This window comes from Psilocybe cubensis, chromosome 2, assembly GCF_017499595.1.
Source record: "Psilocybe cubensis strain MGC-MH-2018 chromosome 2, whole genome shotgun sequence".
Taxonomy (NCBI): Eukaryota; Fungi; Basidiomycota; class Agaricomycetes; order Agaricales; family Agrocybaceae; genus Psilocybe; species Psilocybe cubensis.
The window spans coordinates 675567-697753 of record NC_063000.1 but is presented as its reverse complement, the minus strand read 5'-3'; the positions used below and the strand labels follow the sequence as shown (position 1 = coordinate 697753).

The window sequence follows — 22187 nt, the reverse complement described above, 5'->3', positions numbered from 1 at the left end:
CAAATTTTGTAATAGGAGAATTAATATGTTATTAATAATTCATTGGACACCTACTAGACATCAAGCGCTGTGTTAAACACTGTAGCTGTTTGTGCACAGACAGTTTCTCAAGTCGGAAAAGATCAGCTGTATTCCGACATTCTTAGAGGGGTGTTTCAACACATTATGGTCTCGCCAGAGATTGCAGCTTCACCTGAGTTTCACAAATTTGTCTGGTCGAAGCCAGAAATCACAGACCATCTTCGGTCTGTAAACATTGATGAAGCCCACTGTATTACCATGTGGGGTGGTAGCTTTCGGCCAGATTATGGCAACTTGGGCATCTTGCGAGGTCGAATTCCTGTCAATGTACCCATTTTAGCGGCATCGGCAACATTACCAGACCATGTTCTCAGCGATGTCTTAGGAAAGCTACGTTTGGCAAATCCAAAAATGGTCAGGGTTAGTAACGCTCGACCAAACATTGCATTATCTGTCCGTACCATGGAGTTTGACAATGCGTCAAAGGCTGATTTGCGGTTTTTAATTCCACAAAACGCAAATAACTCGGACGACATACCTGTTACTCTTGTATATTGCAATCAGCGTGCAACAACAGAGGACTGTGCTGATCGACTTCGAGATTGGGCAGAAGAGCAAAGCATACCTCGCAATACCATTGCTTTCTACCATTCTTGCGTTGGAAATGACCGTAAACGCGAAATTGAACAGCTGCTTTCTGATAATAAAATCCGGATTGTCATCTGTACAGAGGCATTAGGAATGGTGCGTCTGTATGATTTAATTTTACCAAATCTAATAACATACCTCAGGGATGCGACCTCCGCAATATTGCTCGAGTTGTCCTATGGGGGTTGCCTGAAACCTTCTGTTCTCTTGTACAGAGAATTGGTCGTGCAGGAAGAGACCTCAATACAGATGCTGAGGCAATACTAATTGTTAATCCAGGAATAGCAAAGGGTGAAATTACTGAGGATGCATTTAACGATACTATTGTCATGGCGGCTGCTGAAGGCGAGGCATTAAATCGGCCTATTAGTGAACAAGAACTGGATCGCTCTGTCGAAGCACTAGATGAAGAAGGAGTCCGAATTGCAAATGCAGCTGAGTCAGATAACGAAGACGCTGATGCTACGTTTGCGATGACACCTTCTGTACGGCACTCCAAAGGCAAACGGAAAGTGCAAACAAAAACAAACACTCACCTGCAAGAAACTCGGGCCTTGCTAAATTTTGTGATCACAAAAGAGTGCCGCCGAAAGATCTGGGATGCATTCTTTAATAATGCAAGCAAACGTGAGTGTCAAGTTTCTTTTATTCTAATATTGTATAGTACTTACCTGAACATTAGTTCAGCTTATATATCAGGAAACGACAACGTATAACCCCACTACACATACTTCACGGTGCTGTGACAACTGTCAGCCTCATTTATTTCCATTGGACAATATAGTGCGACATCAACTCACCAGCTTAAAGCGTGGACGCAAGAAAAAAATGCCAGAAGAAGAACAGAACTATATTCGAAATAAACTCTTCAAGTTCCGAGAGCATAATCTGATGGACGCGGTTTACAGCAACCTATCAAGCTTTTCAAGTAGTATGATTATCTCCGATGAGGTAATTAATAAGATTGCAAGCTGTGGCGAGCTAATCAGAGATTATTCTCACCTCCGTCAAATTGTGCGATGGGGATTTGGCCATGATTCAAGCATTGATGGACCTAACAAGTGGGGCTTAATGCTTATGGAGGAACTAGAGAATATCAACAATGCTCTTGAGAACAGGCGAGTAGAAAGTTCAGAAAAGGAGAAGTCGAAGGACTCAACAAGTGTGCCTGCACCGTATGCTTCGATATCATTTGCAGATATATTGACACCAGAAAACTTTTGTGATTAGTTGTATATACTTAACTCGTTTGCGATGCCCTGTACAATTGATACATAATAATCACCATCTGCACCTATAGGAAACTCTTCGTTGTCCATCAACAAATCCTCTATACTCATACAAAGATCTGAACCAATATCAATATCATTTCCGTCCTCAAACACACCTTTGTCATTCGCATTTTCGTATACCGACTCTTCTGATAAATTTGATGATTTAGTCCCTCGATGCGTAGTCTTAATCTTTGCATACTTGAAGTTATGATATGCTGACGGTTTGTTTGCATATTCCGAGCCGGCTTGAAGAAGGTCACGCGCTTCAACACAGTCGTCATTATTTTCACGTTTTGGTGTATAGGTTTGCAATGATTGAGCTTCCAAATGGGTACGCAAGGTGGCAATGTCTGTTGCTGTTGTCGGAGTGGTGTGGCTAATGCTATTAAAAGGAGTGGAGTACTCCTTGTGCATGCGCCGCATCACATCGCGTAATGCAAAAATGCAAACGGAGACCATTGAAAGCCACTGCCAACTGCGGTTTGACCCTTTGGCACTATAAATAATCTCATAACAAAAATCAGCCCATGATACACAGAATACTATTGACTGACTGACAACCGACTCACTTTTAGCCAGAAGTTTTGATGCTCCTGCAATAGATCCATTTCTTTGAACCCATCCACTTTGCCACTGAGATTTGCAAGCCAGTTGTTGAGCCATGCGTCTCTGACAAAAACACAGTTAGCGAGGCGATATTGAAAATCACAACAACAACTTACCGAAGTGTCGAATTCATCTTTTTTAGACGCATAACAATGCCAAACAATGCATCTGCGTATTTTGGCGTTTTCCCCGTCCCACGAAAGGCCAACATTAAATGTGTGCAAAGATCTAATACAACACCAACATCACCCTTTTTGATCGCATATTTGAGCTGGCGAAGATAAAGCGCATCACGATTGAAAAGAATGATGTTTTCGAGAGGAATATCTCGCATTTTGGTGGCCCGAAGTGATTGCACACGGCGTCCGGAGCAGTTTTTGTCCAAAACCAGCTGAGAAACCCTACGGACATCATCAACACTCGTAACACCGGTCTTAATCCAGGTTTCTAGGCTTTCGTAGCCACAGTGAATTCGGAAAGCATCGAGTATGTTGGCCGGCAGTGTTAAATCAAGAATAAGCTCGTAAACCGGACGGAAAGGGGCTGGCGACTTTACTTTCCATCCTGCAGAGATTGGTTTCCGAGCAAGCAAAGTATTGACTTTCCATAATGACCACGGCGATCGTGCATTTGGTTTTCCCCAAAATTCATTTGCAATCATACGAGCGTGTGAGAATTTGAGGTGAAGAAGACCCTCCTGACCCTCTGTAAAGCGGCCAATGTTGTCAAGAAAGTTTGTGTCGTCACGCCGAATAGCCGATGCCTTCCAAAGTGCAACATTAGCGAGATGTAATATTACTATATAAACTGGCTTACCTTGTCCAATAGCGACAAGCTCAGTTGATCTCCAGCACAAATAATAATACCATGTCGTTTGACATCTTCCTCGGACATTTGAAGTGTCGTTTGCAAGATTGTAGAAAGAACATTGAGTGTTCCGTCCAGACTCGACTCATCGATATGCATTGCCGGTAATGGGTACTGACGTGTTTGATGCACTGGAATTTGATGCACTGTTGGTGCAGGAAGAATGTGTGCGAATAATTTACTGCGTAGATCTGGAAATGCGTTATACAGAATGTCCTCGATGTGCCAAAGTTGCCCATTTTGCACACGGAAAGCCTCCTCGCAACTTGGCAGCAAATCGAGACCATCAAACTCTAAGACTTGAGGGCGTACCACACGCGGCGGTTTGAGGGACGTTGGAAGAGACCCAACCTCTACTCCAAACAGCGGGACAAGAGTGGCAGTTGTACCATTATCGAAATGATCCTTTGCATCGTGGCGTTGTTGACTGACACGGAAGGCGAAATTGATGTTATCCCAAATGATCATAAATGTAACCAGGTGGGCAATAGTCCGTGTTTCCTCAAGCAACTCGTCGCTCAGCTTTTTCAGCTTTTCAACAGCTTGTGAATACGAAAGTGTGAGTCCAGCGTGATTCAGAACATTAAAAAGCGACTTCGAGGTGCCGCAGGCCAATAGATATAGGCACATTGAAGTCTGAAAGTCGGTTGCATGCTCGCTCCGAGACTTGGCAAGCATACAAAAAACTGTAGCCAAAATCTGGTAAATTGTAAGCAACAAACATATGTTGGAACATAAAGTCAACACACCAGGTCATGTTGTTTGTGTTTGTACTTCTCCGACGAGGGTGGAAAGGCAACGACACGGAAATGGTTGTACAAAGTAGGTGCAATTCGTTCGGCATCCTGCAAGAAACCCGATAGAGAAAAGTGGGCAAGAGTTTCAAACATTGACTGGCCGCGGGATGGCGTGAATTCCGCAGCCAGAGCATCGGCCTCCATTGCAGCAAGCTGTCGGGTTGTTGACAGTGCCCAGTCAGTGGCTACAACTCGCTCACGGGCCATTATGTTGTCCAAGAGTGATTTGCCATGGTTCACAAGCATGCGTGAAACCTGCGATGAGCGAACTGGGTGTGTGGTTCTGAGAAGCGCGGACATAAAGGAGTGAAGGGTGTACCCGCCGTCATTGAGTAACCCCAGGTAATGGTCAATGTCCTCGTTTTCTTGCTGTTGTTGTGATAGAACCTTCACCTCTTTCTCCTTTCTACGTCTCTCCTTCTGCTCCTGTATATCCGACTGCGCTTTTCGCTTTTTGGTTTGGGGAGTAAGGCCGTCAACAAAAGAAATGGGTGTTGAATTGGATTTGAAAGGCGTGAGAGGCTCTCTTGACGGCGTGGTTTGACTGGGTGTCAGTTTTGGCTGGCGAAAGACAATCGTGGAAGCAGGGCGCCGTAACGGTGTTTTGTTTTCGTCGTTTGTACATTTGCGAGGTGTGCGAGTTGTGTATGACATAGTTGAGGAGAGTCTTTCAATCAGTCATGCGTCATTCAACACGGACGCGACGGGCGATACGCGCAGGCTTGGTATCACATGGTAAATCTCACGTGAGACTTTTATTACCATTTTTATCGAAAAAGTGCCAAGAATCATTCTCATGTACTCGCTCACGGCTAAACCGTACCAGTCTATATAGGTGAAATAGCTGGCGCCCGTCCCTCCTAGTATATCCAGATAAATTTCATCACATAATTTCAACTGACTAATACTCGGAGGCCACATGTGTAAGCTAGCTATCACCTATAGAGACTGGGTTCGAGTCTAGACCAGTCACTCCTGGGTCGTTTTGGTCCTTGGACTTAGCCTATCCGCTCGCCGTTTGCCTCGTGTTGCTACTTCACAGCATCCCTGGCCATTTCATTTCCTCTTCACTTCTTGCTTATCGACTCCCATGGCGCCTCCACCACCGCCGCCGCTATGCTTCCCGTTCTCGAATAAAAAGCCCAAGCGACGTCTCTCCTGGTCTAGCTCTGATTCACGCCAGCCCCTGCCGCCTCCTCCCGCGAAGGATCAGAAGGTCGTCAGACATCCCTCATTTTCTCCTACATCTACCTACACCACTCAAGCCGACAGCCTTACCTTTCACTCAGACTCCGAGAAGTACGACGAGCTCCCCTCTGAGCTTCCGGTGCTGCACAAAGACGAGAAAGGACGGTCGAGGCTTAACCGATCGAACACCATGACAGGCACCAAAAAATCGACGACATCATCCAAGTGGGGCTATGGATGGGGTGTCGGAAAGAAGGACAAAGAGAAGGAGAGGGAGAGGGAGGATTCTATGAATGAGAAATCGTCATCCCAGGTGGATCTTCCTCTATACCAGCCTGTCGTCCGTCGCGACTCGAGATCCACGCAAGCAAGTCGCTCGACGCAAAAGACGCAGGAAACGCATCGGACCTATGCCAGCCAGAATAGCAAAGCATCGGGTCAATCTCAGGAAACGTATCGAAGCGGCGGAAGCAAATCCACAGCTCCTAAGCCTCGCCCACCCTTGGTGTCCGGACACACACTGAATCCGCAGGACTCGACGTCTACACTGGTTGGATCTGCGTTTGAACGCAAGATCAATGATGTCGAGTCCATTCGGATGAAGCCTGACACGACCGATCGTCTGGACGAAATGCGTCGTTTGATGGCCAAAGACAACTTGGATTACTAGTACGTCTTATTCTTGGTAATAATAAGCTATTCCTTTATTTAGTTTTTGACTTTGTTTTCAGCGTCGTGCCAAGCGAAGATGCTCATGGCTCAGAATATGTTGCTGCTAGTGACAAACGTCGCGAGTTCATTTCCGGGTGAGTGGATGGCTATTCTTGTGTGAGGATCTGGATTTGCTCATAAATCGCCGTTGCAGCTTTACGGGATCGGCAGGGCAGGCGATCATCACGAAGAGCTCTGCGTATCTCTTTACCGACTCACGATACTGGCTTCAGGCTCAGGAAGAAATTGACCACAACTGGACTCTGATCAGGTGTGGTGCCCCTGGTTCTCCCGCTGACTGGATAGAATGGCTCGAGGTAAGTCAAGCCTACCTGCTTTTTCTTTACTCTGGTTCACAAACCCATTATGGTCGCTCAGGGTCGGGTCAAGGGTTCAAGAATCGGCATTGATGCTCGAATGATCTCCCATGAAAAAGCGACGCTCATCAACACTAAGATTAATGGGAAAGATTCGAAACTTGTGTATCCACCTCAAAATCTAGTTGACCTGATATGGGTGGACAAGCCAACAAAGTCGCTCGAGATGGTGTATATCCAGAGTACACTCTTTGCAGGTAAGGGTTTACCACGCCACATGGAGCTAAATTTTTTTAACTTAAAACCCTCCGGTTTTACAGGCAAGGACGCTGTTTACAAGTTGGAGAAATTGCGTGAATGGATCAGACAACAGCCGGCCGCTGTGCCGTCCTATTCCAAGAGCGAGCCTTTGCCGTCGCAGATGCACACTGCTACACTTGTTACCTCCTTAGCTTGCATCGGTAAGCTGCTTTTACTTTCTATAAACAGTAATTTTTCTGAATGCAGTATACATCAGCGTATTTGCTCAATTTGCGCGGTTCGGATATCCCATACAACCCACTATTCCATGGTTATCTGTTCGTTACGCTGGACAAGGCCTTTTTGTTCGTGGAACCTCAGAAACTACACGACGACGTCATTGCCTACCTTGACACAATTGGTGTTCAACGCAAAAGCTATACCGATTTATGGCCTTTCTTGCGACGAAGGGAGTGGGGAGAGGGCAAGGTTTGTGTCACATACACCCTATCATTGTTGAAGCACATTAAAATTATTGTCTATAGGTCCTTATTGCTCCCCAGACTTCGTATGCCATTTCGCTTATGTTGACTCATTTCCGGTATACGGTCGCTCCCTCATATGTCGAGGTCATGATGTCTGTAAAGAACGAGACCGAGATCGAAGGCTTGAGACGTGCTTATCTTCGCGATGGTGTCTCATTTGTGCGTGCCTTTAACTCTTTCATTTTGATGTGATTGGCTTGACAAGGATCGACACTGATAGGTAAGATTCCTTGCCTGGCTCGAGTACAAGTTAGCGCAAGGCTACGATATCACGGAATACGAGGCGGGTTTCCGGTTGACGGAGTTTAGGCGGAAGAACAAGTACTTCATGGGTCTCGCCTACGAGAATATCTCTGCCAGTGGACCCAATGCAGCTCTGCCACACTACTCGCCGAGGAAGTCGACGGCCGCTATGATTTCACGAGACCTTCCGTATCTCAAGTAAGTTCTTGTGAACAATCACTTTTCCACCCGGTGAATTAGAAGAACTGACTTGGACATTTCACTTTCCCAGTGATTCCGGTGCCCAGTATTACGATGGAACCTGCGATACGACACGCACTATGCACTTTGGTCGGCCTACACCAGAGATGTGCGAGGCTTATACACGTGTTCTGCAAGGTCATGTACGTGGCGTGCTTTGTGACTTCCTTTTTTTGATTGAAAACTCATGTCCTTCCCTCCTTTGCCACGCAGATCGCTATCGACACTGCCATCTTCCCGGAAGGTACTTCTGGCCGCCAACTTGACGTTCTTGCACGCAAGGCTCTGTGGAAGGATGGTATGAACTACATGGTAAGTTTTTTCCAACCCGGGTCTTCAAAGCCTTATCTCTGCTGCTCTTTTGTTTGTTGTGCTGACTGCGGCTTCTCTATTCTTGGCAGCATGGTACGGGTCATGGATTTGGTGCGTTTTTGAGTGTACATGAAGGCCCTCATGGCTTCGCGAGCAATGTTCCTCTTGTTCCTGGTCATGTTATCACCAACGAGCCTGGATTCTGTACGTACCCTCTCACGGAGCTTATCATATTGACTTAATTGGGTTTCTAATACCTTCTATAGACCTCGAAGGTAAATGGGGCATGCGTATCGAGTCGGCTCTTGTCGTAACGAGAGTCAAGGTGAGATACTCTTTGTTATTTTACTGCGTTCAGGTGATAGACTCAACGTTTAAATTTTCTCAGACACGAGGCCAATTCAACGGTGACGTTTGGCTAGGGTTCGACCGGTTCACCTGTGTCCCCATTCAAACTAGAATGGTCAAGGAGAGCATGCTCACAAAGGAAGAGAAGCAATGGATCAAGGTCAGTCGATCAAACCTGTTCTCTAAACCTCCTGTGAATTTTTGGATGTATGTTCGGAACTCATTCTGGTTTTTTTTTTTTTCTGTGTTTTTTTTGTAGGATCACAACACACGCTGTTATGACAAGATTGCACCATTCCTCAAAGATGACAAGCGGGCTCTCAAGTGGCTTAAGCGAGAGGCGGAACGGGGCATAGGCCTCGCACCCGCTGCTGGTGGTATCTCGATTGACTGGGATTGATCTTTTTTTCTTTCCTTTCCCTGTACTCTTTCCTTCTTGTCTCTTCTCCCTTTTTTTTATTTATTTTTGGACTCTGGATCTGGATCTTACTCTTCAATGTTTCCTGCCAAAACCGACCCTGCGACACCCCCCACCACTCATCTGCCTCGTCCTGCCATTTCACGAACCCACCCATCACGAAAAAAAAAATCGAAACGACTATCTATTTGTATATTTTTTGTCAAAGCCTGAGCCAAAGATGTGCTTTTCTCTGGACTTTTTTCGACTCTTAATTTAAACGACCTCTCGACGATCTCGACTCCGACCCTTGGACGTGTGCGCCCTCGCCCAGCCCCTTTTCACTTTCCCGCACACGTCACACCGGATTTACGATTGGGCACTTGGTTTGCTTCCTTAGAGAGCATGCTTTCGTCCCATTTTGCCTGACGATTGACGCGCTGTGTACGAGTATCTGTTTTTTCTACGATGGATTTCTTTGTTTTTTTCGCCTTTCGTTCTTGCTTACAAATCTTTTTATTGCGAGTTACTTTTCAGTTGTTTCTCGATGTCTTTTTTCCCTTTTCTGTCTTGCCTCTCTTCCTTCTTCCCATTCATCTTCGCTTTTCACTTTTTTCGCTGTATAGATGCTGGACGTCCTGCGGATGTATGTAAATAGTAGTAGTAGTAGCACGTAGGTAGATGTTGAATATATATCGGACACATTGAGGAAATCTCAAAAAATGATTGATTTCTACTAGACCACTGTGCAAGTACATTTTTTGGAGAGAATGCGGTCGTACAAATAGTGGGGCAATAAGGCAAGCAAGGAGCGAGAAAATAGATGTATGTAAGCCAAATACAAGGAAAGAAAAACAACAAAAGACAGAAAAGGAGTGAGAGGGAGACCAATCTATCTTCTTTGTGTTTTTCCTGCTTTGCGTTTCCCGGCGAACAGATGTTTGGGCTGGAAAAAGAGAAAAATGATGATATTGTTAGGGTTGCATAGGAAGTTGAAAGAAAATTTGAACCAACCATTTTGATGCGGATGTGACGATCTGCTTCTCCGGCTTTGGCCAACATATTGCGGGGCCGCTGTCCAAGGTTGCGGAGTTCGTTGGCCTTGTCGTATTGCTGTACGCAAAAAAAGAATACAGAAATTTAGCCAGAGAAAAAGAAAAGATGAGCAAAAAAGGGGTGGAAACTGACCGCCTCGTCGCGCAAACCAGCCAGTTGGCGATTTGACCTGGGCACACGCTTGTTGACGACTGCTCCAGAGTTTGTCTTGACACGCTTCTTGGGTGCGCCCTCCTCGTCGTCCACATCCATCCAGTTCTCCCCTCCCTCCGCCTTGTCCGAGTCCGAGTCCGCATCCTCGTCTTCGTCGTCGTCCATATCCACATCTTCGTCCTCTTGCGCGCGCTTTCGCTTTGCGCCCTGCACCTTGGCGAGCATCTCTGCGCGCTCCTGGATGCGGCTCGGGTCGAGTCCGGCCTTGGTCATCTCCTCCGTAAGCTCCGTAAGCGTGCGCAGCGTCGCGGTGCGCGGCAAGCGGGCTTGGTTCTTTTTCGACTTTTTGATGGATTGGGATTTGATTTTGTGGCTGAGTGCGATGGATGCCTCGGCGGCCTCGCGCTCGTCGTCCGAGTTGAACTAGAGAAAGATGATAAAGATGATGAGTAAATAAAGAAATTTATCGAGGGGTGGAAAGAACGTACGATGTCCGAGTCGCTGTCGTAGAACCCTTCGGCTTGGAGCTTCTCTTCTTCGCGTTCGAGCGCCTCGAGCTTCTCTTCGATATCGGGATCGACGAAGTCGGCGATATTTTTGCCCTGCCAGATCTCGGGCATGATGTCGAATTTCCATTCTGGGTTGGCCAGGATATAATCCTCTGTTAAAATCCAGGGTGAGCACAAGAAGGGAGGTAAAAAAAAATTCACAAGGCAAACATCCGACTTACGCTTCAGGTTGATGTTGTACACACCGGGACCGCCATTCGCTGCCTCGATATCGCGTTGCAGCGTCCTGCGCTCGGGATCGTTCTTGTCGTACTTCTTCCTCTCCTTTACCGCATCGGGTATAAACGGTGCCCTAACGACATCGTCTCTGGGCTTAGGCTGAGAGACGTGTATGCGGTTGATGACCGAGTTGATCTTGCTGCCCTTCATCTTGGTGTCCACGCGGTGCGCGAGCAGCGCGTCACAGGCTTTGTTTTTGACTTCCATCACGCCTTCCTCGGAGTAGCAGGATACTTGAGCGCATTGCACATCGGGAAGGTCGATGATTTCCTGTACCATGGCGCGAGTGTCTGGGTGCACGTCTTCGAGCCTTTTGACGTCGATTTTGTTGATGACAAGAAGGGTGGGTTTGCCGGAGAACAGGGGTTTAATGGAGTGGAACAATTTGCACTACAAAGGGTAACAAAAAGAAAAAAGCAATTGGCATGCTGATTGAAAATGAAAAGCAGTATATGATGGTACTTACCTGAGCTTCAACAGAGTAGCCGCACTGCTCGCTGAGATCCATAAAGTACAAAATACAGCTCTTCAGATGCGCCATAGCGGTGATACTCTGCATCTCAATATTGTTCATATCCTCGAGTGGGTGGTCGAGGATACCCGGGGTATCAATAACCTGCCATCGGAGGTACTTGTAGTCCAAATGGCCGACAAACAGAGACTTGGTGGTGAAAGCGTACGGTTGCACATCGACATCTGCGCGGGTAACCTTGTTGATGAAGGACGATTTGCCGACGTTGGGGTAGCCGCAGATGAGGAGCGTGCGTGTGTTGGGGTCGATGTTGGGAAGACGGGAGATGTGTTGGCGGACTTGCTCAAGGTATGCAAGGGGGTCTTTTTGGCGTCGCATGATTGTTGCCATACTGTATATAACATTAATTGAAAATGAATTTTTTTGAGTTGAAGGAGGATTGCGATTCATGAATCGATTACGCACCGACCGAGAGCAGCTTTCTTGAGCTGTTTACACCGATACAGACTGTCTCCAAATTTGAGCAGGCGGACGTAGTCTTTTGCGACATGGTCGATTAAATGGCGAGCCGTCCGTAGTTGACCCAAGGCAAGTTTGTAATGGTTTTTGTCGTAAAGCACGTTCATCAATGAAGATAAGAACGGGTGAAGGTCCTATATACCACCATTGTCCAATCAGCAAGGAATATATTCAAAATATTAACATGAAACTCACGTCAAGCATAGGGAATTCAGTCAGGATGGCACCGAGTTTCTCGTCGAATATATCTTGCGCAAACTTGACTTTGCGCATGTAAAAGTTCCTTATCCGACTGATTTTAAAGTTTTTGTGGATAACCTATAATATAAACCAGCATTCCCGTATTGAGCAACACAATTCCATGTCTTCCGCTTCGAATGCGAACGTAGATAAAAAAATGCATTTTCTGGTACGCACAGTCGGTGTCTTGCGCTGTGTTTTGGACAGCACGATGTCCAGGAAGTCGGTTGCCGTTGGGACCGGCGAAATTGCTTTGAGACCGCTCGTCGACATTGTGGAGGATGTGTGGGGATCGAGGGGAGGTTCAAAGTTTTAGTGGGGGATCTAGGGGATCCTCACTGTCGATGGACCTTGAAACAGCCTCAGAAAAATAAAGTGCATTCCCACGACTACCACGTGGGCGTAGCAAGGTCTTATCCGATACTTAACGCTGCAAATAAAATAGTTAATTTGGTAAGCTGTGCGTTATTAATGGTTCTTTATATTCTCCCAGTCTTCGTCTTGAACTACCACTGCATTGTGCGGATACTCGCGTTCACAACGAGAAGTACCGAACTTATGAGTGATTAAGGTGTAGTGATAATGAAAGCCCTATTGTGAGTTCATCATTATATACCACTTTGTCACAGCTTCACACTTAGCACCAAGTCAGTCTTCACCAGACAATGCAATACAAATAGGCCCATGAGCGATGTGAAGTCAATGAATTCTGACACGGCTATACTTCGAATACGGAAGATAATGACCGAGTTCTCGTAGCTATATCCTGCCAGCTCGACGCGTATTCTTCTTTCTCAACCAAACCGGCCGAGGAAATCCGTTCAGAGTTTTGCCTGACCTTCACAATGGGGTCTTGTCGGGCAAGTTGCCTCAGTCGCAGCTGACGGGCGCTCAGAAAATATGACTCACATTCAGCGCCAAGCGCGTCTATCTCTTTTTTTTACACGCTGGTGGCAGTCGGAACGCATGGAAAAGCACTGCCCCATCTATCGGCAGTGGGCTACATCACTTACAACTACCTGTTTGGGTAACTGCTTCAACGCTCCATCAAACAACGAATAATCGATCGGGATAAGCGAGGAATCACCAAGTATATACACTGCGGGCGATGACTGCTGTAAGTTGAACAAACAGCCATTGTTTTACATGTTTTATGTAAGTTCAGCTGTAAGTTCAACATACAGTCTACTTACACTCAAATAATCGCCTTTTATGGAAATTATTTGAGTGTAAGTCATGATGTATGTCGAACTTACAGCTGAACATACATAAAACATGTAAAACAATGGCTGTTTGTTTAACTTACAGTAGTCGTCGCCGGCAGTGATAAAGCAGAACACGTTGATTTTTTGGGCCCCCTAGTAACTTTTTGTTTCTACCCCGCATGCAACAACCTTCCTTCGGCCTCTTCTGCAAAGACGGCCATGCAACATGTACGTACAAAATGCGTTCATGACTGTGTGTAGCGTGCCGACTTGACTAATTTGTGAATTTACAAAACATAGAGCGAATTCCGACCGTGGCGTTGTGGTGACTCGTGGAAATTTCCAGTCCCCAACCCTAAGCCGAATAAACATTGGGAAGAATGCCATGATCTCGTTCAGAAGTATGACGAAGATACATTCAAAGCCTGGAAAGGAGAGGTCGATAATCTTCTGATTTTTGTTCGTCTATCTCTTGTTGAATACATGTATCTGCCTAGTATTTACTATTTACCCTCTTCTCTGTTAATAGGCTGGTCTTTTTTCGGCAACTGTAACTTCCTTCACGATAGAGTCCTACCGGTGGCTCGTCGAAGAACCTGATGACCAGGCCATCCAGATTCTCGCCCACATGTCAATGCAACTTAAAGACTTGCAAAACAATTCAACCACACCGCCGTATATAGTGGATGAGTTTTCCGTATCTGCATCCGAAGTCCGTATCAACGTTTTGTGGTTCCTAAGCCTGACCTTGAGCATGGCCACAGTGCTGATTGGAATACTGTGTATGCAATGGCTACGCGAATTTGGCAGAGATGCGGCACGCTCGCACAAGGATGCAATTGCGATACGTCAAATGCGCTACGAGGGGCTGCACATCTGGAAAGTACCCCTAATCCTCTCGCTCCTGCCGCTCCTACTGCAACTCGCTCTGGTACTCTTCTTCGCGGGGATGCTCGAGTTGCTCTGGGCCCACAATCATACCGTCGCGATATGGATCAGTGTCGTCGTCTTTCTGGTGCTCCTTCTCCTCGTACTCACCACCGTTCTCCCGGCACTTCAGAGCCACTTCACCAAAGACCCGTTCCTCAAGGTCGGCCAGTGCCCATACAAGTCTCCGCAAGCCTGGGCGTTCTATCGACTGACCATCCACCTCGCCCGCGCCCACAAACTCATGCTCGAATGGAGTGCCCGGTTTGCGCTGTGCATGCGTAAGCAGGTACTGAGCGACATCGAGGACGATGCTGGGTTTGACGTGACCGCTGACACCGCGTCCGCCAGCGGGCTCTCACACTTCAACCGACTTGTGCGTGCCGACCTCGACAAGAACTGGTGCGACTACGACGTACGCTGGCGGCTCATGCGCGACGCGACATACCTCGACCCCGAAACAGGCGAGCCATCCGGTTACCAGGACGGTGATGATATCGTGCGTGGGCTCATGTGGATCGACCAGACATTCTCCGAGGACATCGACACGGTGTATTATATCTACCACTGTCTGTACGATTTGAATAGCACGCAGGCGGCGCAGCTTGTTGGTGCGCTCGATCCTGAAGTCGCGTATCTACCCCAGCTGCTCTTGCCTACTGACGAACCCGCGCTATATGCTAACTCGCCGATCGAGGATCTGCAGGTCGAGGAGCATATTTATATGGTGTTTTTATGGTTGCACAGGCATATACATCCTAGCTTGCATAATTCGTATCTGGAATGTATGATCAGGCTTATGAATTCGAACTCGCGATGTGTCCCACGGCTAGCACTACGCCAATGCGATGAGGACCTGGACGAACTTTCCGATGGTGCGTTTTCTCTCCCTTGGTTCGATATCGCAGATGAAGTATTTAATGAGCATACTATTATCTTTTTTTGTCTTTTTAATCATCAGAAACGGTGTACCAATTCCTCCATAGCTTCAAACTCGTCGTCCAAAACGACGCCATCACCAAAGAACAAGGCTCCGACATCTGGGCCTTCCTGCGGGACGTCTATGCGCGCCACCCTGGTATCCACAGCCCACTCATGCACCTCACCTTCGACATCTTTGCGCAATTCCACGCCTGGCTCCGCCCCTACGCCGGCCCACTCGCTCTGAACGATGTGGACTACCGACACCGCGTTGAGACGTGCGCCGTCGGACTCACGCGCGTCGTCGCTCTTCTTGATGCTCAAGCGATCGAGATGCTGCGCGACGAGATCGGGGAACGGTTCGAGAGTTTGGAAGAACTGGTGAAGGAGATCGATGCAGCGATGCGGAGGGTCATTGGGCAGAGCGCCATTCTACATGGGTTGAATAAACGCAGGTGGCCCGAGGTCATTGGGAAGGTGTTGGGTCCTGCTGGTGCGACCAATAGTACTGGTACTGGTACGGGGAGCCAGGAGAAGGAGGGTCAAGCAGCACCTACGTCGGTTTCGATCTCGGTTTCGGTTTCGCATGCGCTACCAGTGGCTGTCCAGGACAATCCCCCGGTCATGTATCCTGACGTTGATAAAGTATCTTTGCCGGTTCAGATCGTGCATACAGATACTGTTGTCCCTGGGTATTCCGCGCAAGAGGTGGTTTCAAATGGCGAGCCTATTGCGGATAATCATAGACACCATTTACAATGATCAAGAATATATCGCACTGGAAACGTATTTCTGTTCCTTGCGTGCACCGCCTTTCATTTGAAGCTCCAAGGTCATGATGAAAATGTTCAATTGACCTTGACTGCCGTCATCAAACTCTAACAACGGGTTCATTGGAATCAGTTTTCATAGCCTCAAGGCGGTAACTTCCAAAGAAACAATGTAAGGACGGAATTGAGTGGAATTCGGGATAAAATACTAAATGGAGGGCCTACAGCGAGTACAAGGTCCCAAAATGGGTGGATCAAATGACAAATCACTGCCTGCACGTATGTGCGTCCTTCAAAAGCCTTCAAACAACCTTCGACTAGAACTTAAGTCTATTTTGCACCAGTGGCATATAACTTGCACACATGCAAAAATTTCTACCCCATCCTTTTCTCCAGAATGGCCATGAGATATGTAAGAGACCTGTGTCGTAATGGCTCGTCGGGGTTCTGCCTGGCGAGCGCTGTTGTTTTTGTACTCATCATGACCGTAGTTCGATGAATGGCGCTGTGGCGGCCCCTGGCGGCATCCGGTCCCCAATCCTAAGAGAGGAAGGCATTGGGAGGAGTGCCACAACCTCGTTCAAAAATATGACGAAGACATGATCAAAGCCTGGAAGGAAGCAGTCAATAATCACCTCATATTTGTCGGTTCACTCGCTTGTTCTGAAAGCTTCATGATATTGACTGTGATGCTTGTGATGATGCAATGCAGGCTGGCCTCTTCTCCGCAACGGTTACTTCCTTTACTGTTGAGTCCTACCAATGGCTTCAGCAACAGCCAGAAGACGAAATGGTTCAGATTCTATCCCACATGTCAGCACAGCTAAAGAATATTCAAAACAGTTCAGCAATTCCACCTTATGCCGTCACCCAATTTTCTGTGTCCCCTTCGGACGTCCGCATCAATATTTTATGGTTCTCTAGCTTAATTGTAAGCATGGCTACGGTATTGATTGGGATACTATGTATGCAATGGCTTCAGGAGTTCGGACGAGACGCGGCGCGTTCGCACAAGGACGCGATCGCGATACGGCAAATGCGATACGAAGGGCTGTACAAATGGAAAGTCCCCATGATCCTCTCCCTGCTCCCTCTCCTTCTACAGCTCTCATTGGTCCTGTTTTTTGCTGGTGTTCTTGAGTTGCTTTGGGCGCGAAACCGCGCAGTGGCCATCTGCATCACGGTCGTTGTTGGTTTGGTGTTTCTTGTCCTCGTCTTGACCACTGTTCTGCCGGCTCTCCAGTCTCGTTTTACCATGGACCCCTTTTTGAAGGTTGGTCAGTGTCCCTACAAATCGCCACAATCATGGGCATTTTACAGGATGACCCTTTCTATCTCGCGGCTTTACAAGTTTACCGTTACATGCAGTGCAAAACTCGTGCTGTGTATTCGCAATAACGTTCATGCTAAAGCTATCGATCCCGAAGAAGAACCCCACGATTCAGAGCCGATGTCCAGTGTGGGTTTATCGCACTTTAATAGGGTAGCCTCCGAGGACCTTGACAGGAACTGGTGCGACTATGATGTCCGATGGAGGCTAATGCGAGATGCTACATTTCTGGACGAAGATACAGGCGAACCTGCTGAGTTCCAGGACGGAGATGACATCATTCACGGATTGAAATGGATTGACCAGATGTTTTCAGAGGATCTTGACTCTGTTTACTACGTCTTTCATTGTCTTTTGGATTTGGGTAGTGCTCAGGCTGCGCAATTGGTTGGAGAGCTAGACGAGGAGGTGGCCTACCTCCCTAGACTTCTTTTCCCTACAGATTCTCGACCGTCGCTGTATGCAGATTCCCCTATTTCAGACTTCCAGGTTCGGGAACATATTTTTGTGGTATTTCTGTGGCTCCATAGACATATTCATCCAAGTCTGCACGAGCCATATTTGGAGTGCACAATACGTCTGATGAACTCGAGCTCTCAGTGTGTTCCCCGTCTTGCACTGCGCCAGTGCGACAACGATCTGCAAGGTGTTTCTCGTGGTGTGTTCCGTCGCTTCTCGAAGCTTTTTTGTTCCCTCGTGTCTGTCATTCTTATATATCATTTTTGGGTCTGTAGAAACTGTATACCAGCTATTTACCAGTCTCAAGCTTGTCGTTTCGAGATGCTCCATCACCGAAGAACAAGGCTCCGATATCTGGGCATTTCTCAGGGATATCTATTCCAGCCACCCAACTCTTGATGATCCTATCATACCATTGACCTTCGATATCTTCGAACAATTTCAGATATGGTTACGCCCAATACATAGGGTGCCGTTCGGAACCCACTACCGCAATCGGGTTGAAACCTGTGCAGTTGGGCTCACTCGTGTCTTTGCCTCGACGAATGGAGATTCCTTGGAGACTTTGCGCCAGTTAACCTTTTTCCACAAACTAGAGAAATTGGTGTTGGATCTGAACACCATTATTCCGTCTTTGCTTAGCAAGTCTGCAATTCTGCGCGGCCTGAGTAAGCGCCGATGGCCTGACCTTATCTCTAGGCTGTGTGTTGCGAATTTGCAGCAGGAAGAATCGTCACTTTTGGTCTCGGTGTCTCCTCCACGAACGCCACTGAACCAGGAAATTCTATACCCGCTCCCCGGCGTCGACGCAGTGTTATCGCGGCTCGAGGCTATGGAAACAGCTTTCATCGTCCCTGAACACTTGACCCACGAGGTCGTTCAAAGTGGTGCGTTTGTCACGGATCCCAACTAGTCGCCACCAACAGAGTGCACCATGTTTGATATCTGTCCGCATAATATCCATCTTCATGATCTTCATCTTGCTTACTTTACTTTGTCGTAGACGTCAGCCAATATCATCTATCAGGAACCGAGATTCCCAATTTCTTTTCTTTCTTTGTCCCTTTATTCGACGTCAGAAATGCAACTTATTTTATATACGAGTCTAGATTAAACATAGATCAGGCGACCTATGATATTCCCTCCCCAAGTTCCCTCGTGCCCGTGCATGCACTTATCTGCTGTCGCCTTCCTGACTCTCGGGAAACAGTTGGAAAGTATTAGCCCCGGTTTGTCTTTATCTTCTCCCCCAACTTCTTTTCCTTTCTATTGCACCTCCAGTTGGTTATTGCTTCAGTTATCATATCCTTCTTTCGGAGGGTGTTCTCATCCGCATCCGAATACTCTATTGCCCCACATTTGTTTTGCGTTCTAAATGACATTTGTACAGCTGCCAATGCAGACCTGACATCCACTACTAGTTATTCGCCTAGATTTAAGTAACAACAGGTTAGAGTGCACCTAAAGGATCGCCTGCAATATTGCTTGATTCAACAAAGATCGAGATTTATTCCTTTGAGATATCGAGGGCGTGGCATCAATAATAATTCCTTATCGTCCTATTTTCTTCTGTTTTACTCATCCCCACATTTGATGCAAAGAAATTACGTTCCTACCCCGCATAAACGAGGCACAAACGCGAATCTCGTCCCCAAGCCTCGAGTGGCTGTTTCAAGTGGCTGAAGTGCGACCGTCCGGCGATTTCTACCATATTCTGCTAGATTCTCTTCCAAAGTTCTTCGATATTCCACCAACATAGCACCTTTCTTGTCTTAATTAGACATCCATCTATTCGGCGATGATGTATTGGGAATAAACCGGGCCTCTACCCGGAGCGTCTAACCACAAACATACCTCATGTTCGCCATAAGGGTGATCGATCATATCGATCAATCACTTGAGCCTTGAGTACGCCGCACCGTGCATTGATATACATAGCTGCCCTTACCGCCGTCAAGTGGATGTATCCCCAACTCCTCCAGGCTTCGAATGTTCACTGCGACCCAGGAACATCTCCCGCTATCCTTATAATACGTTCTACAGGTACTTATCGTATTCGTAGATCTAAAATGACGCTCTCGTTGATCTCTTATCTCCACAATCCTTTCGCAGACTAATTTGACTTTTTTTTGCCGCCCAGGATAATATAAAGCACTGCACGTTCGGTACTCTCGGTTAGACACTGCTATGGACGATCAGCTCGAGGATATTCCTTCACCGCGTCTACCCCAGGAGCTTATCGACCATATAATCGACCATCTGTACGACGACCCTTTGGCGCTCGCCAACTGTGCACGCGTTTGCCATGCGTGGCTCCCGACGAGCAGACTACACCTGTTTGCTAAGGTGTCGCTCAAAGCAGCATCCCCTCATAATGGACCGGCTGTGCCCCAGGATCGGTGTAAACGGCTGCACGCACTACTACTTCGTTCTCCAGAAATCATACCTTACATCAGGGAACTGGAAATTTGCGAGGGTTCTCCGCTACATCACACCCATCCGAATGTGCAGAGTTCAACGACATGGGTCACGACGGAACGAACTTTGACTGCGCTATTCAAGACGCTCTCACACGTCGAACGCTTCGACTTCTCCTCGACTTCTATTTTCCACTGGTCGACTCTATCTCCGACCTTCATCACCGCGCTATGTGTGCTCTTCTCACTTCCGTCGCTCACCTATGTCCGTCTTCACTCGTGGGTGTTCCCGGACTTCGCGTCATTAACGAGGCTGTTATCGCACTGCCAGAATCTGAGAGCACTGGCGCTGTCATCGACCACCATCAACAGCGATAGCGGCTCGGAACTCAGTCACGCGCCTGGAGTCGTGCCTGAGGACAAAGACCCTGGCGACCTCCAGCACGCGCAGAGGCCCCTCGAGGTACTCACGCTGGATTACGTCAATTTCGCTTATCTCGAGTACTGGCTTCTGGGACGCCAGCAGCTCGTGGATATCAGGACGCTCAGGGAGCTGCGAGTGGCGCACTTCCAGGAGCCGCACATCATCAACAGGCTCCTGCGCGCACTCGGCGGCTCCCTCGAGCACTTCCATTTCAAACCGGGATGCTGGAGTGGTAAATACTCGATTTTCTCTTATTTTCTTGCGTATGAATCGGCGAGCGCTAACGATTTGTAGTGTATCCGTTCGATCTGTCTGTGAACACGGGCTTGCGGTCCCTTCGTCTTACTCTTGAGGACGATCCAACAACGGCAGCTATGGACTGGGCTATGAAGATGCTCTCGAGCATCACAGAAAGCAATGCTGTCCTTGAGAGCGTTGGCATAGAGTTCTATGCGGAACCCAAGAAAATGACTGGCTGGAGAGAACTAGATGCGCTTTTCATGCAGCCTCAATTTGAGTCTCTTAAGCGTGTCGAGATGGGACTCTTTGCGATCCCGACCCACGCGGATTTCATTGCAGTCAAGGAGGAGATGAGCGGGCTGGGGAGCAGGGACATTGTGAGGTGGTATCAACTCGGCAAGAACCGCCAACGTTCGAGCCGCCAACTTACGCCAATGATCTCCCGCTATGAGTCTTGAGCAGCGTTTCGCCGAGGGCTCTTACTTGCTTTGGGTTGCTTTTTTTTTGGATCACTTCTTGCGGACGGAGATGGGGGGATTTACGTTTTGGTGTTTTCTTGATGGTCGGTTTTCCAGCTTCCGCTTTCAGGTATGGGATGATAAGGTATGATGATACATTGGACATACATACAACCGTGATGACGACCCTACGCAAGCCCAACCTCGGCGATATGCTTGCGCATTATTGCATCTGCCACTATATACCCACAACAGCATTTTTTTAGCCATTAGGTTCTAGGTCATATTATTCATTATGCTACTTACCTCCTGATATGATGTTTTGCGTCGCTTTTATGTCCTATGTTTTTCGATGTATAGATATTGTAATTTAATCGAGGACACATCCAACTGTAGAACAGGGCGCTCACCAGCATAGATGAAAAATGCTAGAAAAGGAATGATGAGTCCTTTGAAGTCAAGTACCATCGAGGCAAAATGAGCTCACGACATAAAGGGGCCGTCCAGGAGTGGCACCCTTTCGACGATACACTTGGATAAAATGTGATCGGAAGTACTCGGATACAGCCTCGTACGTATTAGGTCTCTCCCCAAAGCTCGTAATGCTATGTGCGATGGTTTAGTGATGGATTCTTTGAAAGAGTGTGGAAAACATGGAACAGTGACGGGAGCGATTCACCGCCGCGGCGCAGGAAAAATACGCACTATTTTCGGACTTTGGTTCCAGCTTCCAGCTTCTCTCTTAGTATGTCAGCCTGGAATAGATATCCGAGTAAGCGTGAGTTCGCCAAACACTCAGCTGATAGTTTGGTGATGAAGTGAGAATAGCCAGACCTTATTAAGGAGAACCACCAGGTGCGCATCTTTCAGAAGCTTGTTCGAACAGATAGATGAAAATAGTTGAAGAGAATCATCGATGCGATTTGTCTTTGGATCTTCCTCTAGGAACTGGTGAGATGGCAGCAAACAAGTCAACGATTAGGAGTATCAGTTCGGGAGATATGTCGTACCTGGTCAAAAGCACTGATAGGTGCTGCATTCGTTTTGTGTCAGC

At 47.4% G+C, this 22187-nt stretch overlaps 6 protein-coding genes across 6 annotated transcripts; 4 read left to right on the top strand and 2 right to left on the bottom strand.

The window, feature by feature from the left end:
• Positions 1-1999: 1999 nt before the first annotated feature.
• On the bottom strand, positions 2000-4867 carry JR316_0001721 (uncharacterized protein; the record flags this gene model as incomplete). The annotated part of the gene is made up of 6 exons (XM_047887521.1): positions 2000-2004; positions 2057-2450; positions 2513-2612; positions 2666-3312; positions 3366-4115; positions 4166-4867. The coding sequence occupies 6 exons, from the start codon at positions 4865-4867 to the stop codon at positions 2000-2002; spliced, it is 2598 nt and encodes an 865-aa protein (XP_047752444.1).
• A 436-nt stretch (positions 4868-5303) lies between these two features.
• On the top strand, positions 5304-8757 carry JR316_0001720 (putative Xaa-Pro aminopeptidase P; the record flags this gene model as incomplete). Its single annotated transcript, XM_047887520.1, has 14 exons — positions 5304-6070; positions 6133-6207; positions 6267-6429; positions 6491-6686; positions 6750-6890; positions 6947-7158; positions 7215-7373; positions 7435-7655; positions 7729-7840; positions 7911-8009; positions 8099-8213; positions 8276-8334; positions 8398-8517; positions 8617-8757. 14 exons carry the CDS (start codon positions 5304-5306, stop codon positions 8755-8757), a joined length of 2580 nt encoding a protein of 859 aa, XP_047752443.1.
• An 889-nt stretch (positions 8758-9646) lies between these two features.
• JR316_0001719 (putative nucleolar GTP-binding protein 1) lies at positions 9647-12255 on the bottom strand (the record flags this gene model as incomplete). The annotated part of the gene is made up of 9 exons (XM_047887519.1): positions 9647-9700; positions 9769-9867; positions 9943-10386; positions 10452-10624; positions 10694-11141; positions 11218-11614; positions 11689-11876; positions 11938-12060; positions 12160-12255. The coding sequence occupies 9 exons, from the start codon at positions 12253-12255 to the stop codon at positions 9647-9649; spliced, it is 2022 nt and encodes a 673-aa protein (XP_047752442.1).
• Positions 12256-13406: 1151 nt separating this feature from the next.
• JR316_0001718 (uncharacterized protein) lies at positions 13407-15797 on the top strand (the record flags this gene model as incomplete). Its single annotated transcript, XM_047887518.1, has 4 exons — positions 13407-13415; positions 13488-13646; positions 13717-14989; positions 15076-15797. The coding sequence occupies 4 exons, from the start codon at positions 13407-13409 to the stop codon at positions 15795-15797; spliced, it is 2163 nt and encodes a 720-aa protein (XP_047752441.1).
• A 405-nt stretch (positions 15798-16202) lies between these two features.
• JR316_0001717 (uncharacterized protein) lies at positions 16203-18507 on the top strand (the record flags this gene model as incomplete). The annotated part of the gene is made up of 3 exons (XM_047887517.1): positions 16203-16277; positions 16476-17793; positions 17870-18507. The coding sequence occupies 3 exons, from the start codon at positions 16203-16205 to the stop codon at positions 18505-18507; spliced, it is 2031 nt and encodes a 676-aa protein (XP_047752440.1).
• A 1274-nt stretch (positions 18508-19781) lies between these two features.
• JR316_0001716 (uncharacterized protein) lies at positions 19782-21133 on the top strand (the record flags this gene model as incomplete). The annotated part of the gene is made up of 2 exons (XM_047887516.1): positions 19782-20667; positions 20730-21133. The coding sequence occupies 2 exons, from the start codon at positions 19782-19784 to the stop codon at positions 21131-21133; spliced, it is 1290 nt and encodes a 429-aa protein (XP_047752439.1).
• Positions 21134-22187: the final 1054 nt, after the last annotated feature.